General features: G+C 37.9%; 1 protein-coding gene across 1 annotated transcript in view; it reads right to left on the reverse strand.

Moving 5' to 3' along the window:
- The window catches only part of LOC101742292 (receptor-type guanylate cyclase gcy-1), an 89,970-nt gene that overhangs the window by 48,595 nt on the left and 14,853 nt on the right, over positions 1–26,522 (reverse strand). Inside the window, exons 2-3 of the mRNA XM_012697947.4 lie at positions 12,850–12,969; positions 3,451–3,586 (exon numbers count right to left, since the gene is read on the reverse strand). Of these exons, the coding sequence (XP_012553401.2) occupies positions 3,451–3,586; positions 12,850–12,969 (256 nt within the window). The remainder of the gene's footprint in view (positions 1–3,450; positions 3,587–12,849; positions 12,970–26,522) is intronic.

A 26,522-nucleotide genomic window follows, 5' to 3' on the forward strand; every position in this document is an offset into this window, starting at 1 on the left:
ATGATAATAAAAATAAATAATAATGTTAATTTTATTTGCCCAACGAAGCGGGCGAGTACGGCTAGTCTATACTAATATTATAAAGAGGAAAGACTTGTTTGTTTGTTTGTATTGAATAGGCTCCGAAACTACTGAACCGATTTTAAAAATTCTTGCACTATTTGGAAGCTGCACTATCCCTGAGTAACATAGGCTGTTCCTTGCTGGATGTCTTGTATATAATAAAAGTATACGCCTGAAAACGCTGAACCTACAAAATGTACAACGGAATCCCAAAGTTGCGTAATGAAACGTTTGATGGAAGACAAAAACTTTATTAATTATTTTATTAAGCTATTTTATGGACACAAACAAAGTCTGCCTCCGGAATTTATCTAATAGACATTAACAGCAAATGCCTCCACCGCTCCTCAAAGTTTGTTCTTTTGTTCAAGCTGATGGTGAACTATCGACTACCTGAAAAGTCCTTATCTGTGTGGATTCAAGAGGAATGGTACTCGAATCCCTCAGCTCAGAGATAGGATCAATACTCAACACGAAGATGATAAATTAAGATCTATTCACAAGCAATATGTATAAGATTACTTACAAGAACCAATTACTGTAATTGGATTTATCGTGTATTTCCCGGTAATAATTTAAAGAAAACCCGACCACAAACATTTTTTCTTTTCCTTTTATTACCTAATGGCCGTTTCGAAGGCCATAAAATTTCACTCAGCGAATTAAATCAATGTAGGCACCAATATTTCACGGCACACTTGAGGTTAAGGATTACTAAGAACCTCCAGTTATCGTGTGGCGAAGAATCTGTCTCTTTTTAAAGTCGCTTTTCGACTATAATTTTTGCTTAGATAGATGGACGAGCTCACACCCCACCTGGTATTAAATGGTTACTGGAGCCCATGGACATCTACAATATAAATGCGTCACCCACCTTAAGATATAAGTTCCAAGGTCTCAGTACAGTTACAACGGCTGCCCCACCCCTCAAACCGAAACGGATTACTGCTTTTTATTTACTTTCATATCCGTTCGTTTTATTTACTTTCATATTATCTGAACGGTGCTAAAGAAAAAATCACTTCAAAATAGCACTGTTGTAAATGTTCTCTATGAAGTCCCTAAGGTTTCCGCCCGAGTGAGCTGCGGGCGCGGAAGGCCCATTCTCGGCGGTCCGTGCTCGAGTCGTGGTCGAGGCGATTGGCCAACCCCACGTGGGGGCTACGGACCGTCGAGGCGGTTTACCCGGTCTTTGATGACTGGGTGAATCGTGGCGAGGGACGTCTCACCTTTCGTCTGGTGCAGGTGCTGACCGGGCACGGATGCTTCGGGAAGTACCTGCGCCGGATAGGGGCTGAGCCGACGACGAGGTGTCACCATTGTGGACACGACCTGGACACGGTGGAGCATACGCTCGCTGTCTGCCCCGCTTGGGAGGTGCAGCGCCGTGTCCTGGTCGCAAAGATAGGACCTGACTTGTCGCTGCCTGGCGTCGTGGCGTCGATGCTTGGCAGCGATGAGTCATGGAAGGCTATACTCGACTTCTGCGAGTGCACCATCTCGCAGAAGGAGGCGGCGGGGCGAGTGAGGGAAAGCTCTCCTCACTACGCAGAAACCCGCCGCCGCCGAGCAGGGGGTCGGGACCGGGGTCGTATCCGTGACCTGGCCCCCTAAGAGCTAGGGGTCCCACCCGTTTTGTGCGGGGAGGGACCCAGACGAGGGGTGGCGTGCTCTGCACGCTCACCCGCAATAGGAAGCCGGGTGATGGTAGACCGCGTTCCCCCCGACCGCTCTGGGGGAAGGTGTAACGCGGCGCCATCAAAGCGGGCTCTCGGCCCGCTGAACGAGGGAACCGGTGGTCGTTTCGCTGGCGGCCACCGGTCCGGCGTCCGTGGGACGGTGGGATGGATGTAATGTGCTCTGCGTCAACCCTGTCCCGCCGTTTCAATAGCCCCGACTGGGCTCCGGCCCGGTCCGAGGTAGGGCGCCGGTTGTGAGCGGCAGGAGTTTTTAGTGAGGTTCAACTCCCACATACCCCACCTGCCGCGCGGGTGGGGATCCGGCGATATTCTCCTGTAGAAAAAAAAAAAAAAAAAAAAAAAAAAAAAAAAAAAAGGTTTCCGCCCAAACATCTTTTTCTGAGTCTAAGATTTCAGACATAAAATAACTATGAACAAGATTAAGTATTTAATAATAGTTTTTCTGCGAATTTAATTATGATAAAGGTTACTTAAATATTTATTACTTCGCTGAAAACCAAATATAATAACCAAATATTCTCTGTTAATCTGTGTGTTCTTACGTGATTAATATAGATGTTTATTTTGCGAGCTTTCACTTTACGAGCACATTCTGCGCCCCGAAAAGCTCAAGGGTATCCTAGGAATCCAGCTTATACTGGATTCGGGCCTAGAGAATGTTATTTTAGTATGAAATTTAATTCGGCATTGTCGTAACAACATACTTGTATGTATGAGATTTCTCGGCTGTTTTGCTAGATCTGTGGACAGGTATTATCTTAATACTAGTGGTCCCGCAGTAGTCGAAATTCGACTATAATTCTTCGACTATATTTCTTTATTATAATTTAATCTATTCTTAATTTGAGCACAGACGTCAAGAACAAAAGTTTGACAAAAAAATAGTATGCATGCGTGTGTGCGTCAAATACATGGTATGCAGTTTGTGTAATGTTTTCTTTATTGATTTAATGTATCCTTTATGAATTATTTAAAAAAAAAGTTAGCATTGTGCACTTCTTCTCTATATTCTCTATAAGTGTGGAAAATTTCATACTCCTCCGTCCGCGCAATTTTCGTAAAAAGGGATACAAAGTTTTTGCTTCACGTATTAATATAAAGATAATAATTCTCTTATATACTTACAACAATAAAATGACAATGTATATTTTTTTCTCAATGTTAAAAATGCCGCATTGTCAAATAAAAACTTTCCCAATCAAACGAACTAGTGAGAATAAAAGTTACATACTAGACATATTGGTTTTTCTAATTAATTTAAGAGATTGATTTTCCTTCTGTAACGAAGACTACAGTACGAAATTACCGGTTGACATCAAGCGATCGATGTGGCCCATAGACATCATTATGGCTATAATCCTCTAAAGGGGAAACCGTGATTTCTTCAAAGACAGGAAGCAGTGGTCTTGCCGTACCGACCCTATAATCTCTTTTTCAAATTTTTTATTGCTTATTTGGGTGGACGAGCTCACAGCCCACCTGGTGTTAAGCGGTTTCTGGAGCCCATGGACATCTACAACGTAAATGCGCCACCCACCTTGAGATATAAGTTCTAAGATCTCAGTACAGTCACAACGGCTGCCCCACCCTTCAAACCGAAACGCATTACTGCTTCACGGCAGAAATAGGCAGGGCGGTGGTACCTACCCGCGCGGACTCACAAGAGGTCCTACCACCAGTCTCTTACCTCAGCATCGGCGTCAGTCAAGGAGCCCAGCCCGTAGGAAAGCTCCGTTATGATAGGCAGATTCTGGAGCACAAGCGCAGCGTGAGGCACGAAGAAAAGCACCAGGATTTGCAACAGCAGGATCCGACGTCCGCGTCTAAACAAAAATCTTGAATGTATTTTTAATTGGCTTAACAAACTCGCGATTTAGCTCAGGATTCAATACCGCAGCCCATTCTTATTAAAATATAATCAATAAGAATGGCGAAGCTAATTTAAATGACAAAAAAAGTCATTTAAAACGCAAGATTTCTTTTTAGCAGAAAATAGTGAACTTAACCATATTTAATTCAACGGCCGTCTGGTGCAGTGGTAAGTGACATGGTCACTACACAAGAGGGTCGCGGGTTCGAATCCCGCCAAGGGAAGATATTTGTATGATAAATTTAATATAAAATGTATTTTCCGAGATTATGGATGTATATTAAATGTATGTATGTGTATAATAAAAATCTTACATTTATTTCCGTTATCTGGTACCTGTAACACAAGTTCTTTACGAACTTATCACGGGACCAGTTAACGTGGCGTGATTGTTAGTAAATATTATATTTAATATTATTATATTTATTAATTCGATTTCGTCATTATTTTAATGCCTAGTAATGAAGCCGCTTCGCTTTGACTCCCCTTTAAGATAAAAGTACTAATCTATTAAAATGACTAGTGCGCCTTCTGTCGCAATCCAATTTTACTATGACAAAAACTTTCTTTACTCAAACAAAAACATTATAAAGTTTCAAGTAGAGATAAAATTGCAGTCGCAACATCACGAACATCCAATTTTATATATTTAAGATCATGTACAATGCAGTGTAAAACAACATTGTGCTTAGTGCGAATGCTTTTAACGTTCTCGATAACGTAAAAGTTAACTCAAATCTGTATATTCTTGGAACGTTTGCCTACGTTTGCCGCTAGAGGCGCTGTTCAAACTGCACACAAATTTGAGTTAACTTTTACGCTACCGAGAAAGTTAAAAAACTCTCACTGAGCACACAGGACATATAGATAGTATTGAACTCACTATCGAAATCACTATCACCTTGAGACATGAAGTGAAATCTTAGTTGTATTTAATAATAGTGATCCCACCTGTCGAACAGTAACGCACGGCTGCTGTGCGGCAGAAATAGGTGGAGTCAAAATGTACCTTGCAATCAGTAAATGCCCATTTCAGCATGCTGGTAAAATTCTACTACTCTACTGACCATTATGCGGTTATTCCCCTAGTCGCCTTTTACAACAACCACGGGAAGATTGTCACCATTCTAAGCCGAAATTGAATCAAAATCCAACATTATTAGTTTGAGTTTGTTTCGAGAAACTCGCAAAGTTTCCAGCTAATAACAAAACGCAAAATCCAGTCGTGGTGGCACCAATAACTTCAATTGTTTTCAGTGGAAACCATTATTACGCATTATTATTAATTACTAGCCGTACTCGCCCGCTTTAGTGCGCATTTAAAATTAACATTATTATACATTGTCATTATTATTAGGGAGTCCAACACTCATATAAATATAAGCCTATCCATTAAGTACATGTATTTTCTACATGGATACCAAGTTTCAAGTCAATCGGATGCATGGTTTAATAGCTATAACGGAACATCCGTAAAAACCATTGTAGATTTATATATTCTAATCTAACATATACATCAGTGTTGCCAGTGTTGAAAAACTTTCTATCGTTTTACGATTACGTTTCGTTTCACGTAAAATTTATAAAATGGAAACACAATTTCAACTTTTGTTTGAAAAAATGAAATTAGAAATGCAAAAACAGTCTGAATCTATTACAAATAACATAATGTCTAGAATTGATGAAAAACTAATCCCGATCATAGAAGAAAACAAAAGCTTAAAGTTAAAAATAGAAGCTCAACAAAAAGAGATAGAATACTTGAAGAGGGAAAAAAGGAATAACAATATAATTATATTTGGCGTGGAAGAAAAAGAGAAAACAACATTAGAATTAATGGATATGATAAAGAAAACTTTCAAAAGCGAGATAAATATTGATATCGAAGAAAATGCAATAAACAATTTATACCGATTAGGTAAAAGAAGTATCCAAGGTAACAAACCGAGGCCAGTCTGCTGTTCTTTCGTAAACGGATGGAAAAAGAATGAGATAGTAAAAAATAAAAAATATCTTAAGGAGATATATGTCACCGAAGATTATCCAAAGAATGTAATGGCCAAAAGGAAGGTGTTACAGGCGGAGTTGATTGAAGAAAGGAAGAAGGGTAAAATAGCGTATTTGAAATATGATAAGCTTATAGTGAAGGAAATGGACACAACTAACGAAAAAAGAAAAAGGGAAACTTCTTCTTCACCGCATTCTTCAGACTTTCAACCTAAAAAACAGCAAGCCACCGTACCATCTAAGGCCAATAGAGCCAACGCATTTGACGTGATGAGAATGAGATCGAACTCTCTTACTAACGTCCTTACAAACAAGCAACAGTAGCAACCAATCCCCGGCAATCGGAAAATACAACAAAACAAAGAATCAAAAATACATACAATAGAAAAACTACACTCTCTCCCAAGCCGACTGGTCATCGTGGGAGAAAACGACCAGCACCCTCTAAGGATAGATAACCAAAAAAGGAATAATAATTACGACATACACATAGCGACACTTAACACACGATCACTAAGAACCCCAGAGAAACTCATCGAACTAGAAACAGCAATCGATGAAATAAATTGGGATATTATTGGATTAAGTGAAGTGAGAAGAATGGGAGAAGGCATAGAAGACCACGGAAAGTATATACTGCATTATAAAGGAGAAACACCAGGACAATACGGAGTTGGTTTTTTGATAAAAAGAAAATATATGGACCGAATCGAGGAATTGAAGGGCATATCCGAAAGAATAGCAATACTCAACATCAAATTTCCCGTACAAAATAGCAGAGACGAATTATGGTCAATTATTCAGGTTTACTCGCCAACTGAAGCAGATAAAAAACAAGACACAAACAAAATAGAGGAATTCTACCAAAAATTACAAAGTACTGTTGATACAGCTCACAAAAATTTAATAATAATGGGTGATTTTAATGGACAAATTGGGGAATGTCGTAGTGGCGAAGAGTACATTGTAGGAAGATATGGCAATGGCAATAGGAGCAAAAACGGACAACATTTGGTTAACTTCGGTTTAGAAAACAAACTAAGTATCTTGAATAGTTTCTTTAAAAAGAAAAAGAATAAGAAATGGACGTGGACCTCCCCAAATGGACTCTTTAAAAATGAAATCGACTACATTATGACCAATAAACCAAAAGTTTTTAAAGATCTATCAGTTTTACATAATTTAAATTTTAATTCGGACCATAAAATGATACGTGCAACGTTACGAGCGTCACATACAAAGAAAAGTCGAAGGCTGCAAACTGGATTGACTCCCTATGTGGACATTAAAAATAACTTAGAGATAATGAACAATTTAAAAGAATTTCTAGAGAGAAGAGAACAAAAGGAATACAATAAAACAATTGAGGCGACATACTGCTATTTTGTAAATACTCTCAAAACTGTTGCTCGAAAAGTGTCTACAAATAATAAATCCATACTATCTACCGAAACTATTATATTACTTAAAGAAAGAAAATTGCTTTTACAAGGCAATAAAGACAAAGAAACACGAAAAGAGATCGCAGAAATAAGTAAAAATATCAACAAAAATATCAGGAAAGACAGAAAACAAAAAAGGGCAAATACTTTCCAATATCATATTAAGAAAACAGGCGGAGTGAAGAAAACGTTTAAAGAACTAGAATCGAAAAAGAATTGGATGCCAAATATTAAGGACAGACAAGGAAGAAGTAATACAAAAAGATCAGAAATATTAAATATTGCTACGCAATACTATAAGGAGTTGTACACAAGCAAAAATGAAAAACCTGCCACGACTACGACAGAAGACATGCAAGATATTGAACCTATACCACCTATTCTAAAAGAAGAAACAGAAAGAGCTATCACTACGCAGAAGTTAGGAAAAGCGCCCGGTCTTGATCAAATTACCAATGAACTTCTCAAAACATTCATGCCGGCAATAGTCCCTAAACTAACCAATTTGTTTAACGAAATAATAACAGCAGAAGTCATCCCAGAAGACTGGGTGAGATCAGTGATAGTTTTGTTGCACAAAAAAGGAGACAAAAGAGACATTAACAATTATAGGCCAATAAGCTTAATGTCTAATATATACAAGATCTTTTCTAAAATACTATTGTTTAGACTAACTATTACCCTTGACGAAAACCAGCCAAAAGAGCAAGCTGGATTTAGGAGCAATTTCTCGACCATTGATCACATACACGTCCTACGCCAGATACTTCAGAAATATAGAGAATACAACAAAACATATTATTTGGGTTTTGTAGATTTCAACAAGGCGTTTGATTCCTTGGAACACCACTACATATGGGAATCATTAGAACAACAAGGGGTCCATAAAAAGTACATACGTATCCTAAAAAATATTTATGGGAAAAGCACAGCACAAATAAAACTTGAAAAATTAGGTGAAGAGTTCCCAATAGAAAGAGGCGTCCGTCAAGGTGATCCTATTTCGCCGAAAATATTCTCAGCAGTGTTGGAGTTGATCTTTAGGAAACTGGATTGGGATAATTTCGGACTTAACGTGAACGGAGACAAACTCAGTCATTTGAGATTTGCTGATGATTTAATACTTTTCTCCGAATGCCCGATGATTTTGGAAAGAATGCTACAACAATTAGCAGATGAAAGTGCAAATGCAGGGCTTACTATGAATATAACAAAGACAAAAGTAATGAGCAATTCCTCACAAAAAAACGCTATTGCAGTTAACAATCAAGAGTTAGAATACGTAAGTGAATACGTTTATCTGGGCCAATTAGTATCACCGACAGAGAGCATGCAGAAAGAAATAGAAAGAAGAATAGCAAACACTTGGAAGAAATTTTGGTCATTGAGTGAAGTAATGAAAAATAAGGAAATGCCTATGGCGGAGAAACGAAAAGTCTTCAATGTTTGCATACTGCCATGTCTTACATACGGATGCCAGACATGGGCCTTAACTGAAAAACAACAAAATAAATTGAATATATGTCAGAATGGGATAGAGAGAAGCGTATTGGGAGTAAGAAGAAGGGATAAAATAGAACTAAAAAAGATCAAAGGAGAGACTAAATTTGGAAAAGTTCAATCAATATGCAGAAAATTAAAATGGCGCTGGACGGGACATATGATGAGAGAAAAGAAAGAAAAATGGACCAGAATAATAACGGAATGGTACCCTAGAGAAAACAAAAGAATCAGAGGAAGACAGCCGAAGCGATGGGAAGACGACTTGAAGCAAGTAGCTGGGCCAGAATGGTTACGTACAGCAAAGGACAGAAGCAAATGGAAATCCTTAGAGGAGGCCTTTGTCGAAAGACAAGCTGTTAAGAGGAGAGATAAGCCGAATGCCGAGATATGTTTTAGTATAAGTTAATTTTATAGTTTTCTTACCTCTATTGTTATCCTTTTATGTTTAGTTAAATAAGTTAAGCTCTAACAGCAATAAAGGCTAATTTATTTATTTATTATAGATTACTGAATGGGAAAGACCAGAAAAAAAAGCAAAAAACCTAAACTGAGCATAGAGTGTTTACAGGTTGAAAAAGAGATTATTACGTAAAAACATAACGCAATTGCTCAGGAATGACAACAATGTTATTGGCATGAGTTTAATCAGCCATAATCTGATCGGCTGTGCGCTTTCTATTTACCTACCTAACCTACGTCACGAAATCCGTGCAAATGACAGGCTTGTTGTTATCATCTGTTTCACTGTTTATGTCTTAACAGAAAGTATAATATGCCTATTTTGAAATAAATTCTTTCATAGCAAGCACCGCTCGGAATTTTCCAACAACCAATAAAATTGCTATTATCATTTTAAAATTTTAAAAATATGTGATAAATAATGTTTTCGTATCTACAAAGTACGTGTCGCGGACTTTTTTTTTAAATATGGTTTGGTATTTTTCTTTGTACATCTACTGTAAAAAATGCATACACAAATTAGAATACAAAAAAATAAACAAATTGAAACATACAGTTATTACTGGTGGTAGAACTTCTTGTGAGTCCGCACGGGTAGGTACCACCACCCTGTTTATTTCTGCCGTGAAGCAATAATTCCTTTCGGTTTGAAGGGTGGGGCAGCCGTTGTAACTTACTTGAGACCTTAGAACTCATATCTCAAGGTGGGTGGCGGCATTTATGTTGTAGATGTCTATGGGCTCTGGTAGCTAGTTAACACCAGGTGGGCCGTGAGCTCGCCCACCCATCTAAGAAATAAAAAAACGTATAAAATCGAAAGAAAATCATGCTCTACTATACAAAACAATGTACACTTTTTAAAACAACAATTAATTTGGTTTTAAAAATATAAAAAGTCCATTTAACAGCAAATCGTTGTAAAAATTAAAATAATTATTTCTTTTTATACCGATGATCCTAATCGTATATATTAATTAGCCTAAGGAAATAAATTATTTTGTTATCATCGCTCCTGTATACGAGTACAAATTTTTAAATTAATCTGACGTCCCGAGTTCGCTAAAAATCACTTTATACTATTCCCTTACACCGACAAATACTAAAATAGCTAATAAAAGCGTATTAACAACTGTAATTTCTTCCCTGCGGAGGATGGAATTTCATAAACAAGCTCACTTGTGTTGTGCAAGTTTTCTCGATTGCCAGGTATTATTAGCCGTCCCACACTTCGAACTGGGAAGCCTGATTGCATCGGAGTAGAAAACCGACCGACGCTGATGCAAATATACTTATTACGACTTATTAAAAACTACTTTTGATGTGAAACATTTATAGCCCCACGTTAAGCCGATTACTGGCGTAACGACGCACTCTATGTTTGTATATTCTGTACATACATATGAGTCGACTATTATCAAAGCCGGCAATGTGACTTTTGGACAATTATTGGTAAATCAGAAAAACGAATTATTGACTTTGTATTCCATTGGCAGTCACAAAACTCTTCTGAACGACATCTTAGACAAATAACAGGTTAAGTATTAACCTTTATTTAATGCAGGTTTTGAACCGTATTCTTTGAAGGAGACGATTATATTCAATTTGAACCGTATTCTTTGAAGGAGACGATTATATTCAAATCAATCTGTATTGACATATCAATAACATTTTTTTGTCCAAATGCACAGATTGCCACCTTTGATAATAGACGACTCATATATAGTATATGGTAGTCTATATGTAGTTTTTTTTCTCCTACTTATTCGCTGGTAGCCTAAGAGGCTATTTCAGCTACGCCTGGACTGGTAGGTGACCTTACGGGCTCAACCTGAGAGGATTTGCTAACACTAGCCCTAGCAAGAGCAGTGATTTTCAGAATCTGCCATCGAATCGGAATCGCGACCCACTGAGAAGACCCGGCGAGAAACTCAGTGCCAGTAGTAATGAGTATGGTGTGGCGACGCCATGCGCAAACAATTCTAATCTTGTAATTTTTGCTTTTTGAAAACGTTTACTGTAGATATTAGGTGTCCGACTTTGTGCAACTTCGTTTTTTACAAATTTTTGGGGGTTTTTGCTATCCTAGTGTGTGAAGAATGGTTTATAAGGTCGAAAAATGCAAAAACACACTTTTTTTTAAATTTGTCAGATACTAGGTTTTGAAATTGGACAGCCGAAAGTAGGTATGGAGCCAAATGCAATTTTTAAAACTCTCCATGCGCTTGGTATTGGTAAAATATTCTGGGCTATTCATAGGTGTAATGAGACATCCTCTGTTTGTGACAGAAAAAGATATGTCCGTCCACGTAGTGTTCGTACGAAAAAGGTGGTCAAAGCAGTAAGGGAAATAATTCGAAGAAATCCTGTCCGAAAGCAAAAGATTTTATCTCGGGAGATGAAGATAGCACCTAGAACCATGTCGCGTATTTTAAAAGATGACTTAAGACTTGCAGCCTATAAGAAACATACTGGTCATTTCTTAACTGATAATTTAAAAGAGAATAGGGTGGTAAAATCGAAACAACTACTGAAGCGGTACGCAAAGGGAGGTCATAGAAAAATTTTGTTTACGGAAGAGAATTTTTTTACAATTGAGCAACATTTTAACAAACAAAATGAACGTATTTATGCTCAAAGCTCTAAGGAAGCTTCCCAATTAGTCGACAGAGTGCAACGTGGGCACTATCCGACTTCAGTGATGGTTTGGTGTGGTATTAGGTATTAGCTATGAAGGAGTGACTGAGCCATATTTTTGTGAAAAAGGTATCAAAACATCGGCACAAGTGTATCAAGATACCAATCTTGTGAAGGTAGTGAAGCCCCTTAACAACACCATGTTCAATAATCAAGAATGGTCCTTCCAGCAAGACTCGGCGCCAGGTCATAAAGCTCGGTCTACGCAGTCTTGGTTGGAAACGAACGTTTCGGACTTCATCAGAGCTGAAGACTGGTCCCGTCGTCTAGTCCCGTACTTAATCCACTGGATTATGATTTATGGTCAGTTTTAGAGAGTACGGCTTGCTCTAAACGCCATGATAATTTGGAGTCCCTAAAACAATCCGTACGATTGGTAGTGAAAAATTTTCCCATGGAAAGAGTGCGTGCTTCTATTGATAACTGGCATCAACGTTTAAAGGACTGTATTGCAACCAATGGAGACCACTTCGAATAAGCTTTTTATACTTTAAATTGTTTTATATTTATGTATTAAACTAACACACTGTAAAAGTAATAAATGTTATTTGCAATAGTTTTTATTTTTATTTTTAATTGTAACAGTATTTATGGCCAGACTAAGTATATTGTCCATTAATTATACTACTCAGTTAAATCAAGGTGTTATTCAAATATAATTATAGCCTTTATCACGTAACATTAGGTATTGCATAAAAATATAATATTAAATTTTCACACCCTATCTTGTGTCAATGTAGTAAAAAGTCTACTTATCTATTTCTAGTTTAACTACACTTCGATTTAGTGTACCAAAATTTGGCGTTAATTTAATACACAACATTATTTTTAATTGCCCTAATATCCATAAACAATTAACATAGGGATTTAAAATAATTTATTTTAACCATGTTAATTTTAATTTAACACTGCATAACTTTTTACATCCAACTCTGTCGGTAAAAGACAAACGAGATAAGAACAAGTACAATTTAAATATTTATACCAAATATCCAAATAGGAATCGAACCTACACGTCGTGGTATAGTAGTCCGGCAGCCAGGATCACTAACCACTTGACCGCAGAGATTCAGAATCTAATAAAAAACATTCTAATATTAAGAATTCTTACTCTGTAGCTGGATTGATGTGGAGGCAGCCGACCTTGACTGAGACCACTTCAGGAGCGTGTCTCTCCGAGGGCGTGGTGCAGTGGGAGCACGTCTCGATCCTCAAATTATTTGGAGTGGCCCTGAAAATAAGAGCACTTGTTAATATTTCTATGAAACTTTAGGTAAGTATGGTTGTGTCTCTCGCATCAAAGGATAGCCAGAGGATTGTTTCTCCAGCTATTAATCTTTTTTTATTTATTTATTGCTTAGATGGGTGGACGAGCTCACAGCCCACCTGTTGTTAAGTGGTTACCGGAGCCCATAGATATCTAAAACGTATATGCGCCACCCACCTTGAGATATAAGTTCTAAGGTCTCAAGTATAGTTACAACGGCTGCCCTACCCTTCAAATCGAAACGCATTACTGCTTCACGGCAGAAATAGGCAGGGTGGTGGTACCTACCCGCGTGAATTCACAAGAGGTCCTACCACCAGTAAAATCAGAATGCCCATACAGCATGCGACTTCGCAAACCTCCAACTTTCCTTGCAGTGAGCCCGCACGAGTAGACACACCATCCAGACTATTAATACCGCGATGCAGTCAAGCTTTCAAGAATAAAATTGAGATATCGACATATTTCAAGGTAGGTAGCAACATTCACGTTGTTAAATCCCCGGGCTTCGGTAATAACTTAACCAGCTCAGCCCTATGTCCTTAGTGCAATTTTTTTAATGTTCTCGATAGCGTAAAACTTAACTCAAATTTGTATGGAGTTGAAACGTTTACCTACGTTCGCCGCTAGGGGCGCTGTTTCAACTCCATACAAATATGAGTTAACTTTTACGCGATCGAAAAGTTAAAAAACTCGCTCTAAGCGCACTGAGCTCATTTAATACAATAAATTGTTTTTTATCTGAATCGTCCTTAATTTGAATACGTTCGCAGTGCCGTAACCATTTATCAACAGAAAGAAAATAGCAATCGAAAAATACAATGTAGTTGTAATTACAACATTTCTTATATTGAAGCGATAATTCTACCGAGCCTTCCTCATCTGTCTAACCCAACAAGGTAGTTTACTTCCAGCACATAATTTATGAACGTTTTCTGATTGTACTTTTCGACCCGTGGCCGGGTAAAGTAACGCGGTTCATTATACAATCGCCAACATTTATTTTATACTACCCACATTATTATTATTTTAAATCCTGAAGAACGCTGCTTCGCGTCCATTTTTTATTTAAATCCTATGAATCGCGTCTGATTAAACATTAACTACGAAAATAATAATTAAAACTTACTTTCTATTATTTTAAAAGTAATAAAAAGAAAAAACTCTACTATTAATGAAAAATATAAAGTGAGTATTTGGTGTTAATAAGTAATATATAATAAATAAGAATAGCATTGCAAACCATTAAGCAAGTAATACAAAATTTCCATAGAAGTCGCAGTAGTTGCCAGGAAAAATGTTTTTTGTCCTAACCTGGTAACCTCGAGGGGCTATTCTGGATTCACCGAACTAGTAGGTGAGCTCACGGAGCTCAAACCTGACGACGTTGCTAATACGAACCCTAGCAAGAGCCGTACTTCGCAGAATCTACCACCGGATCGGAAACTCGACCCACTGAGAAGATCCGGCGAGAAACTCAGTTGGGCCGTGTCTGTGGTTTAATTTACTCGCCGAGCCCTTCATCGCAAGCGAAAGGTTCGACGAGACCGATAACCGGAGGAATTATGAAATTGGGAACGGCACAATAAATTCATGCTAATCGAAAAAATAAAAGGTTACATCTACCAATTGGACACGACAGCGTTATTGTACAATAAAGTAATTTGTTTTGTAAACTCATTCCTTAATTGGTATAATGGAGTAGCAGAACCATGCGTCGTGGCCAGGTGAGCTCAATTTTCCAATGATACAAATTGCGGGGGAAAAATTACTAAGGTTTGCCCCCTTGTCTCCAAATATATATCTCATTTTTGTTTAAGCGATCGTGAGATTCTATGAACGAGCACAGATTAATAATAGATAGATAGAATTACTTACAACCTCTCCGGCTGGCGGCACAAACTTCGCAACATACGCTTATAATCTGTTCAGTCTCTTCATTACATACATTTGAAGGATGGGGCGGGGCAGCCGTTGTAACTATACTGAGACCTTAGAACTTATATCTCAAGACGCCCGCAACCACTTAACATCAGGTGGGTCGTAAGCTCATCCACCCACCTAGGCATTAAAAATAAAATTATAATAATTATAATAATAGCTTTAGATTAGATTGAGATTACTTTGACTTAAAAGAAAGTTCGGCTTTCTAAGCCTATTTTTTTTTAAATGTATCTATTATTTAGTCTAATGTGACAACGTGTTCTAAAATGACGTCTGCCTAAAGAAGATAAACTTGCAAAAGATATGTTATTGATTTTTTACCATATATGTGTCAATGAGTTCACAGAGTATTTACCGAGGCCTATGTATACGCCGGAAGTGTGTAGGTAAGAGGTATTTATTCTATTTGCGTATACAGGAAACAAACTAATGATCTTCGTGCCGGTATTTTCGGTTAGAATAACTCTCATTTTGCTTGTCAATTCGGTACACGTTTGAAGCATATCATAAACATATTATTGTACAAAAATAGACATTAACATGTGTTCTCGACTCCCACGACGAAAGAATAACTTCGAGTATTTTAAACAATGCTCGCGTTCTATAGCTGCTAAGCGGATTCACTTCATGTATGCTTAGTGCGAGTTTTTTAACGTTCTCGATAGCGTAAAAGTTAACTCAGATTTGTATGGAGTTTGCACGTTTGCCTACGTTTGCCGCCAGGGGCGCTGTTCCAACTAAATACTAAGTTGAGTTAACTTTTACGCTATCGAAAACGTTAAAAAACTCTTTTTTTTTTATTATTGCTTAGATGGGTGGCGAGCTCACAGCCCACCTGGTGCTAAGCGGTTACTGGAGCCCATAGACATCTACAACGTAAATGCGCCACCCACCTTGAGATATAAGTCTGAGGTCTCAGTATAGTTACAACGGCTGCCCCACCCTTCAAACCGAAACGCATTACTACTTCATGACAGAAATAGGCGGGGCGGTGGTACCTACCCGCGCGGACTCACAAGAGGTCCTGCCACCAGTTAAAAAACTCTCACTAAAATCACTGTTCTGTTATTAAGTCTTCCACATCACCTGCCAAAGTCGATAGCGTTATTCATATTATGTTGTCTACGTACTCAGACAGTTACCATGCGTGAGCTCCGAACAAAGATGTTGTTGAACCACAAACTCCATAAATTGCTCTATTTGCATTTCAAATAACAAAATTTTTTACGTCACAATGTAAACAAACGGCATAATGGCAAATACGTCACAAAAAATGGCAGCTGGCAGCTGTTATTGAAGGCGCGGAAAGATGTTTTATTGAAAATTCCACTGTCGATATTTCAAAAGGACAAGCGTCCGTAAGCATAATCATAATTCTTAACGCGGAGTGATAAGGTCGTATATCCGCAGTTCTATCTTTGTAATTTGAACATTAATCTTTCTCGATGTAAGATTAATTATCAGAAATTGAGGCTCTATGTAGGAGACTATAAATACGTGATTGATATTGACACCTATTCTTTTGTTGTACAACTTTATTATACTTCGAACTCTCATAAGCTTCATGAAGACACAATGACGAACAAAGTACTTTGGACGTATGTTATTGTCTTGTTTTTTTTAATTATTTTTCCCTGTCTAGAATAAAAATGGAGTAGAGTGGAACCATGCTAAATAATTTTAAATGTTATTTTCTCTATTAATTTGCAGACGAATTTTTCCAAGGACCAAATGTACTCTGCATACGTCATAAATTTTGGATAATATAAGTAACCGAATATGGGACGTTTGGGATGGTATGGACATGTGATGAGACGACATGAAAATGAGGTTGTTAAGAGAGTGTTAACTATGAATGTGGAAGGATATAGAGGAAGAGGTAGACCTAAGAAGAAATGGATGGATTGTGTGAAAGACGATATGGGTAGGAGGGGAGTGAGCGAAGAAATGGTATATGATAGAAGAGTATGGAAGGAGGAAACATGTTGCGCCGACCCCAGATGACTGGGAGAAGGGCAGGATAATGATAAGTAACCGGATATTGTGTACAAACGAACCGCTCTTTACCAACGCATTACCAGTTTCCAATTCAACAGATATCCGGTTCACACGTTTTGTATGTGTATGTAATAATTATCATTACATATACATAACTATAATTTTTTTGGCTCCAAAACTCCACTTTTTTTTAAAAATAACAATGAGAATGTAAACCCATCAGTCACTACGACTTACATGGATCTATTGTCACTAGCTCTGACATGTTTTTATCGAGGACCAAACACAGCGACAACTAGATTTACCGAGGCACAGAATATTCTCTCAGGGGCGGTAATATATTTTGCTGTATAGCATATAGCATTATAGTCATGCCATAAGTAAGAGACATGTTTTTTTTTATTGCTTTGATGCGTGGACGATCTTACAGCCCATCTGGTGGTAAATGGTTACTGGAGCCCATAGACATCTACAACGTAAATGCGCCACTCACCGTGAGATATAAGTTCTAAGGTCTCAGTATAGTTACAACGGCTACCCCACCGTTCAAGCCGAAACGCATTTCTGCTTCACGGCAGAAATAGGCGGGGTGGTGGTACCTACCCGTGCGGACTCACAAGAAGTCCTACCACCAGTAAGAAACATAATACATTCCTACTTACCAAAAATAACTATTAATTTATGACCAGACTTCTTTGCCTTGTTTTGCTGTCACCAATAGACTTTAACTTTGAAAATTTGTTGTCAACCCCAAAATAGTAACGAATAACAAATACTAAATCAAGGACATCTTATCGATTTATATTAAACATTTAATAAAGTTTTATATTAAAAGTTAAATATTTTCATCACACGTACCTAATAACTCACAGTGATGGAGCCAAGCCTGAATAAATCAAATATATTCCCGCTTCTAAAGTATGTCAGAGCATTTTCTTGATGCTACAAAAGAAAATCAATTGTTTGAACACAGATAAATATTTAATTATTCATTCGAAGCAGTTTGAAATTGAAGTCTGTGCCTAACTTGTTTCGTCAAAATAAACAAATAAACAGTCAATATTTTTTCGGAATTCGCGATTCATGTTTTTTTTTTTATGGCTTAGATGGGTGGACGAGCTCACAGCCCACCTGGTGTTAAGTGGTTACTGGAGCCCATGGACATCTACAACGTAAATGCGCCACCCACCTTGAGATATAAGTTCTAAGATCTCAGTATAGTTACAACGGCTGCCCCACCCTTCAAACCGAAACGCATTACTGCTTCACGGCAGAAATAGGCAGGGTGGTGGTACCTACCACCAGTAAAAGTTTATACCGAGAACCAAATACATTTTTTTTTTTTATGAAAACATCACACTATTCTCCATACAAAGATAATTTCAATTACTTTAGTAAACATAAAAACGCTTACAAAGTTTATTTTGGTACAAATTTTCGTTATAACATTCAAATTTATCAAAAAATACGCCACATAAAATACCTTTGTACTTATGTGATAACACCACCTTAACAATCTGAAATCATTTCTTTTTGTTTGGTTTCAAACCAATTCACCGCCATTGTTTATTTATATTAGTTAAAAATATATATATTGTTTTTTTTGCTGTAAACAACGAGTCGAATCTCAATTGTATACAACATAACCACAAGTGCTTTGCAGAAAAAACAAACATGGCTGTGATACCTGCCAATGTGGCTCACAAAACTCCTAGAAAGACCGATTTGGGTAATTTTGGTCTTGAATTATATTATTTGTGGAAGTCCAGAGAAAGTTTAAAAGGTAGATAAATATGAAAATGCTCGGAATTAAATAAAAATAACAATTTTGTTTTTCCTTTGACGTGTCCCCCGTCGGATAAGGATTCCTTTTGTTTGTTTTAAGTTTATTTTATACAAAAGATTAGGTCTTTTATTTATCGATTGAGGCACTACGAAGTCTGCCGGGTCAGCTAGTCTGTAATAATTAAAGTCGTTCGTGTCAACGTATTAAAGCAAGTATTTATATGAAAATTGGTACTTGCAGAAGAATTTGAATCATGACATAGACGCGTCACTCGAGAACAAGGACAACAAGCCATTAGGCGTCATCCCGCACACAAGGTCTTGTGCCTGCGATAACATAATAAATCTTTACCTACCAAAAAGAAAATAAAACTGAATGAATGTATGGATCACGGTTTCTTTAACTTCTTACGCGTAATTCAAATAAAGTACAATCAATTTTCCGTCAGAATCTCTATCTGAAATGTCACACGACACGACATGACACGTATTTCTTGAGTTTTCTTGTAATGTAACACAAGCTTTCACCCAAAAAAACTATAAATTAATTACCAATACACAACTCCACAAACACAAATTTACTATTAGAACTACATTCGATACGCCAAGAATTGTACAATTTGTAAAGAAAACATGTATATTACATTTGTACACATAATATTCAATTCCCGGAACACCTTGTTTTGAGTGTCGGTTACCATTTCCAAAACACAACGAATAATTCCTTCCTGTTACGTAAACACTTTTTCTGTTTGATATATTTGTTTGTTTTCACATTCACCAATGTCACATCCAGTATTTTTATGTTAGAAGGGAATTAATATTTTTGTTGACATGAATGAAAAATACGATCAAAATGTCGCTCATTGAGCGACTTTCGAAGTCTCAGCTGATCGGGCCCAGCCTTCATGAATAATTCTCCCAAAACTCGCTGAAATAATTAATATACGTTCAACTAATACGGCCTAAGAGGCGAATAATATTGTGTTTTTTTAAAATAATAAGTTCATCTTTTAATTACTGGTAGTTAGTTTCCGAATCATCTTCTAGAAGTCGTCTTGGCCTAAAGTGAAGACGCCCGGTGCATTCTTATCGAACAATGGGACTAAGCCAGTGTTCAATTTTTTAATAAAATACGTACTTTATACATCTTGAATAACTTCCACGGTGAAGGAACGACATCGTGTTTTAAAAATCATACCCTCAAGAATTTTAAGATGCATAACAATTATACAATTGAGACATATATTGTAATATATACTTATGGGCTCTATGTGAGCTAAATCATCTGATTACGCAATACTAATAAAACTATATTTACGAATAATGAATTCGGGTTTGATCGTATTACTTTCGAAATTTTTATTTTCGATCTCAGAGAAAGGCCTGGAACTAGTCTATAAATATTTAAGTGAAAGAATCTTAGAAATCAGAATCTTAGAGCAGTTCAGAAAACCATAAACATCAAACAATGAAGTAGGTAATAGTTGCGGACGTGACGCGTCTCTATTTCGATCCACAAACAAATCGGAAGTTTCTTTGAAAGAGACAAAATTCCTTGCTCCATACCGAGAATACTAGTGTTTATTTTTATTTATTGCTTAGTTGGGTGGACGAGCTCACAGCCGACCTGGTGTTAAGTGGTTACTGGAGCCCATAGATACCTACAACGCAAATGCGCCACCCACCCTAAGATATAAGTTCTAAGATCTCAGTATAGTTACAACGGCTGCCCCGCCCTTCAAACCGAAACGCATTACTACTTCATGGTAGAAATAGGTAGGGTGGTGGTACCTACCCGCGCAGACTCGCAAGAGGTCCTACCACCAGTGCTGTGAAACAAATCTTTTTCTTAGTCGGTATCGATCTTGACAGAGTGGTAGTAGTCATCAGTTCAGGCGTTGGTACCTTCACAACACTCCGCCACTCCTCTCTGACGACCGCCCTCGTCGTGCATTCGTGTAATGATGATGAGCCATTTACTGCCGCATTTTTTGTTATTGCCTTTGTAGGCAGAAGAGCATACGGCCTGATGGTAAGTGGTTACCGTCACTCACGGACGTCAGCAATGCCAGGGGCAGAGCCAAGCCGCTGCCTACCATTAAGTACTCTCCGCAAGTCTGGTTTGAAGAAGGACATGTCATAGCGCTCGGGAAACACCGTGAAGGGGAGTTATTTCTAAAGCCGGATGGTACGTGGCAAAAATGATCTTTGGAAACGCACTGTCGATGAACGCAGCAGTTCCAGATAATATGGATGAACTCTGCTCCTATGGCGGGAGGTGCGATAATAAAAAGGAGATGAGGAGATCATCTCGAATAATTCCTCAGAGCATTCCCCATGGAACATTATGTGGTTAGTCGACCTTATAGGCATTCTTCCTCGTTACCCGGTACCCTCAACCTTTCCCTGGACCACAAGTCGCTCAATAGCGCCATACGTGACCAAAAACGGTATAAAAACAAGAATTAATAATTAATATCGAAATAAATAATCAGTTTCAATTGTTAATGTATACTGTCGCGTATAAAAACATTTACTATAACGATATAATTCTGATCGAAAAGGAAATCTAGAAGCTTCTATAATATTATCACACTATTTTACGCATGTGACATTTATTCAGTGAAGCGACCACAAATAGATAGTGACTAACTATCTTATCTCATTCGTCAGTTACCTCCAAATAAGGGATCGACTGAGTGGATTGGGACTAATTTTAAGCACATATAAGTTCTTTTCTGTCAACTACTTTTTCGGTATAGGTTGAAGGTGAATTGAATGCAAAATCCAAAACTCGATCGAGCCAAATGACAAACAGATTAGAGTGGAGACAAAACAGATCATGGGTATTGTGTTTGTGAAATTTATTGAAGGATAAATCAGGTCGCTGAGAGATAGCTAGTTATTGTCTCGTAAGTTAGGTAAGTGGGAGTCCGGCCCGACCTACTGCTTGTCCAGTTGCTCGTAATACAATCGTCTGAAATACGAATTTTAAGTTGTCGTGGCCCAAAGGATAAGACGTCTGGTGCATTCGTATCTAGCGATGCACCGGTGTTCGGATCCCGCAGGCGGGTACCAATTTTTCTAATGAAATACGTACTTAACAAATGTTCACGATTGACTTCCACGGTGAAGGAATAACATCGTGTAATAAAAATCAAACCCGCAAAATTATAATTTGCGTATTTAATGGTGGTAGGACCTCTTATGAGTCCGCATGGTTACGTACCAACCACCACCCTGCCTATTTCTGCCGTGAAGCAGTAATGCGTTTCGGTTTGAAGGGTGGGCCAGCCGTTGTAACTATACTGAGACCTTAGAACTTATACCTCAAGGTGGGTGGTGTTATTTACGTTGTAGACGTCTATGGGCTCTAGTAACCACTTAACACCAGGTGGGCTGTGAACCCGTCCACCCATGTAAGCAAAAAAAAAATACAACTTTGTAACGATAACGGGAGGAAGTATACGCGGTTCTAAGCAATTGATTTTGCCAATTCGGCCCGCGGAATATCGAAATGGTGCATCATTGCTCATCAATGAGGCAACGGTCGACCCGCTCTAAGAGAATCTAAGAGCGTAGGGTCAGAGGAAAAAGATCTCTTTCACGTTTCTATGTCCCAATCCTTTTCTACTTGCATTTCCCCTACGCTACTTAGGAAACCTTATTCAAACAAACGCTCGGACTTCAGCGAGTGACATAAACACAGCTTGATAATATATCTCGATAAATCACGATTACTTTTATCCGGGTCAAAGATTCCTTAAGAGTTGATGACGCAAACAAATTCGATAATATTCCGAAGAACAGTCCTCGCTCAAAAATTTCTAAAATATGTTTTAACAACACCAGTTCATAAGCAGAGAAAACGTATTCCGTGGTATCTAACATCCATATTTTATAATGATAAAGAATATACACAAAAGAGTTACCTCAACGAAGAACCAAATAAACTAGATTCTTTATATGTTGAGAGTTCTCGTCCGCGCGTATTCAGTTGTGCTAAGGAATTCTAAAGGTCACCGCTCATTAGAGCCACCCGGCACCCACTCCGCACCGCTACGTCGCGCGGTGTCCACTCGTGGTCGACAGGCGGTCCACGAGTGACCGCCGCGTGGTTAACGAGTGGACGTGGCTTGTTCAACGAATTTTCGAGTTAACTACTGGCACGTATCGTCCTAGCGTCAATCATTCGTGGACAGCGTTGGCGATCCGCAATCACCGTAAAGCAGCCTTTCCCAAAGTGGGCGATAACGCCCCCTTCTGGCCCCGCAGACCTAAAAGGGCGTAAGAGACCCAGGAAAAAAGGGGGCGTTGTATAGAGGTTTGGGAGGCGATTTTTGATTTGATCTAGGAAGACTCTTAGATACCGACTGAGCTCTCGCTATAGTGGTTTTAAAATAAGTGAAAATATAGGGGCGCTAAAAAATAATTTATTCTCAAGGTGGGCAGTAGACAAAATAAGTCTGGGAATCCCTGCCGTAAGGCAAGCATGCGAACGAGCAAGTTGTAGCCGAGTGGTCCACCGCTGTCCGCGCGTGGTGGCTTACTACCGAGGCAATCCGGTGATGCTACGGATTTGGTGTAGTGAGCGCATACCCATACAAGTCCATATAAGAATACTAACCGCACAAGGCGAGGCGGTGCGGAGTGAGTGCCGGGTAGCTCTAATGAGCTCTGACCTTTAGCCTGTTTTAAGGTGGTGTCTGGACACAACATGAAAAACCTGGTATTCTAGATTATCTAAACCGACGTGACTTGACGTGTAATCAAATAAAAAAATAAATAAATAAAATGAACAATTATATGAGTCAAACAAAATTTTTTTTAAATATATTCAAGTTTTTGTATAACATACATAGTAATTTAAATAATTTAAGATAATACTGATTACCTATCGAGAAAAAAATCCCTTTTGAATATGGACCCACACTGCGGCCATATTGTTTTTTTGTTTTTCTTAAATATGTTGCGAATGTCACATTCAAATCTAGTGAGACATTTAAAAATGGTGGCTGAAGAAACTCACTCCGTTTAAGGACAGTCGTTTAAAATTCAATATGCACTTCAAGTTTTCTTTAATAACAACTGTTCAAATTTTCTTCGAATTGTAATGAATATATAAATCTCATTTATTAATTAATTAATTTAAAGATTTATGAAGATTAATTTTGATTCTACGCGTGTCTACTGATTTAGATTCATTCAATGGATTCACGAAATTAAAATACCACCTTGGGACTTGTGGGCATTCCACTGGGTTAGTTAGGGCTACAGTTCGGCAGCGTCTAGAGGTGCTTCGGATAGCCCATCGACCAAAGGAACAAGTGGTTGTAGCGCTGACGAACACCAATCCGACATCTCACATCATCGTGCTTTCCGCTTGCCTCTGTTAATTTCTATGTTTTTTTTTTATTGCTGAGATGGGTGGACGAGCTCACAGCCCACCTGATGTTTAGTGGTTACAGGAGCCCATAGATATCTACAACGTAAATGTGCCACCCACCTTGAGATATAAGTTCTAAGGTCTCAAGTATAGTTACAGCGGCTGCCCCACCCTTCAAACCGAAACGCATTACTGTTTCACGGCAGAAATAGGCAGGGCGGTGGTACCTACCCGCGCGGACTCACAAGAGGTCCACCCACCAGTAATTACGCAAATTATAATTTTGCGGGTTTGATTTTTATTACACGATGTTATTCCTTCACCGTGAATGTCAATCGTGAACATTTGTTGAGTACGTATTTCATTAGAAAAATTGGTACCCGCCTGGGATTCGAATACCGGTGCATCGCTCAACACGAATGCACCGGAAGTATTATCCCTTAAGCCACGATGACTTCAAAAGGATACAGGATGTTCGGTGTAATACGACCGAACATCTTAGCAAGCCATAACGCACACTGCACGCTTATTTAAAGTTGAAGTTAAACTGTAACAACAGTCTTACAACAACCTCGTTCCGCGGGAGTCGGGTTCAGCCTCGTGACCCTAACATTTAACATTAACATTTATTAATTACAACATTACCATATAACAGTATAACAATAACATATACAGGTTGTTACAAAACTACCCGTAAAGTCGAAGGAGGTTAAATGGGGCCTTATAAAGAGTCCATTCACAATTTTAAGAATAGTAATAACGCTGTACAGATTACCCCAAAAAATAAGTATTTTCACTGATGTACAAACCCTATTTCAGTAAAATTAAAGAGTAACTAACCTACGCAGAATGTACCTATATTTCTACTTAATTCACGGAATGACAAAAATTTTAACATATTGACATCCTTGTATTGAGGTAGCAAAAATTTATGAAAAACTATTAAAGTAGACAATTGTAAGATAGATACGTAGGCTTTTCCGTTAAATAATCTAGTTCCTTGACATTACAGCTTACTAGGGTTGGCAAAATGTTTGTCTTCGATAATTAATTATATTTTTTACGGGGTATTTTGTAACACGTTGTATAGCATAGAACATTTGTACGTGATTGTGTGTATTAAAGTAAGTTAGTAAAATCCAGACTTATCATTAACTAACTTTTGCCCGCGACTCCATCTACGCGTAATAGTTTTTTTTTTTAAATAACAATCACGCCACGTTAACCGGTCCGGGATAAGTTCGTAAAGAACTTGTCTTACAGGTACCAGATAACGGAAATAAATGTAATATTTTTATTATACACATACATATATTTAATATACATCCATAACCCTGGCAAAGACATTTATATTTATCATACAAATACTTTCCCTTGGCGGGATTCGAACCCACGACCCTCTTGTGTAGTGACCATGTCACTTACCACTACACCAGACGGCCGTTACTTACTTTTCTTACTTTGGCATAACGCTATTCATTTACGTAGAAAGAAAATCTACATATTAATACGTGAAGCAAAAACTTTGTATCCCTTTTTAGGAAAATTGCGCGGACGGAGGAGTATGAAATTTTCCACACTTATAGAGAATATAGAGAAGAAGTGCACAATGCTAATATTTTTTTTAAATAATGCATGAAAGATACATTAAATCAATAAATAAAACATTACACACACTACATACCATGTATTTGAGGCACACACGCATGCAACTATTTATTGTCAAACTTTTGTTCTTGACGTCTGTTGTCAAATTGAGATTAAATATTGTTTGTCTTTGTTAATATTTTTTACGTCTTGGCGAAATTTGTGATTATAGAAGTATAAAGTACAATCATAATAGTGTACAAACTTACAATTCCAATTAATTATAGTCGAATTTCGACTACTGCGGGTCCTCTAGTATTTTTGAATTATAGAATGCTAAGGAGCTGTTTAAACCCCGATTTTAAAACATTATTTATTTGTGCTCTTATCTAAGCGTGATGTTATATAGCCTATAGCCTTCCTCAATAAATTGACTATCTAAAACTGAAAGAATTTTTCAAATCGAACCAGCAGTTCCTGAGATTAGCGCGTTCAAACAAACAAACTCTTCAGCTTTATAATATTAGTATAGATAAACAACTACTTACTGCATCGCTCTGTGCTCGCACAGGCCGTTGTGTGACATGGGGCATTCGGAAGGAATAAAATACGTTGCATTTTCCCGGGACAAAAAGTTGCTTTATTTCACTCGCTGCTCCACAAACTATTTTGTTCCCGTCCATATGTAAATTTAAGAACCAGCAAGCCCAATAGTGTTTATAAACACTATAACAAAGATGTATATACTATCATTTACCGTGATAAAAATATCTTTTAGCTATTACTGGAGTGTATGTATTTATCCCACTTTATC

This window comes from Bombyx mori, chromosome 8 (assembly GCF_030269925.1).
Source record: "Bombyx mori chromosome 8, ASM3026992v2".
Classification (NCBI taxonomy): domain Eukaryota; kingdom Metazoa; phylum Arthropoda; class Insecta; order Lepidoptera; family Bombycidae; genus Bombyx; species Bombyx mori.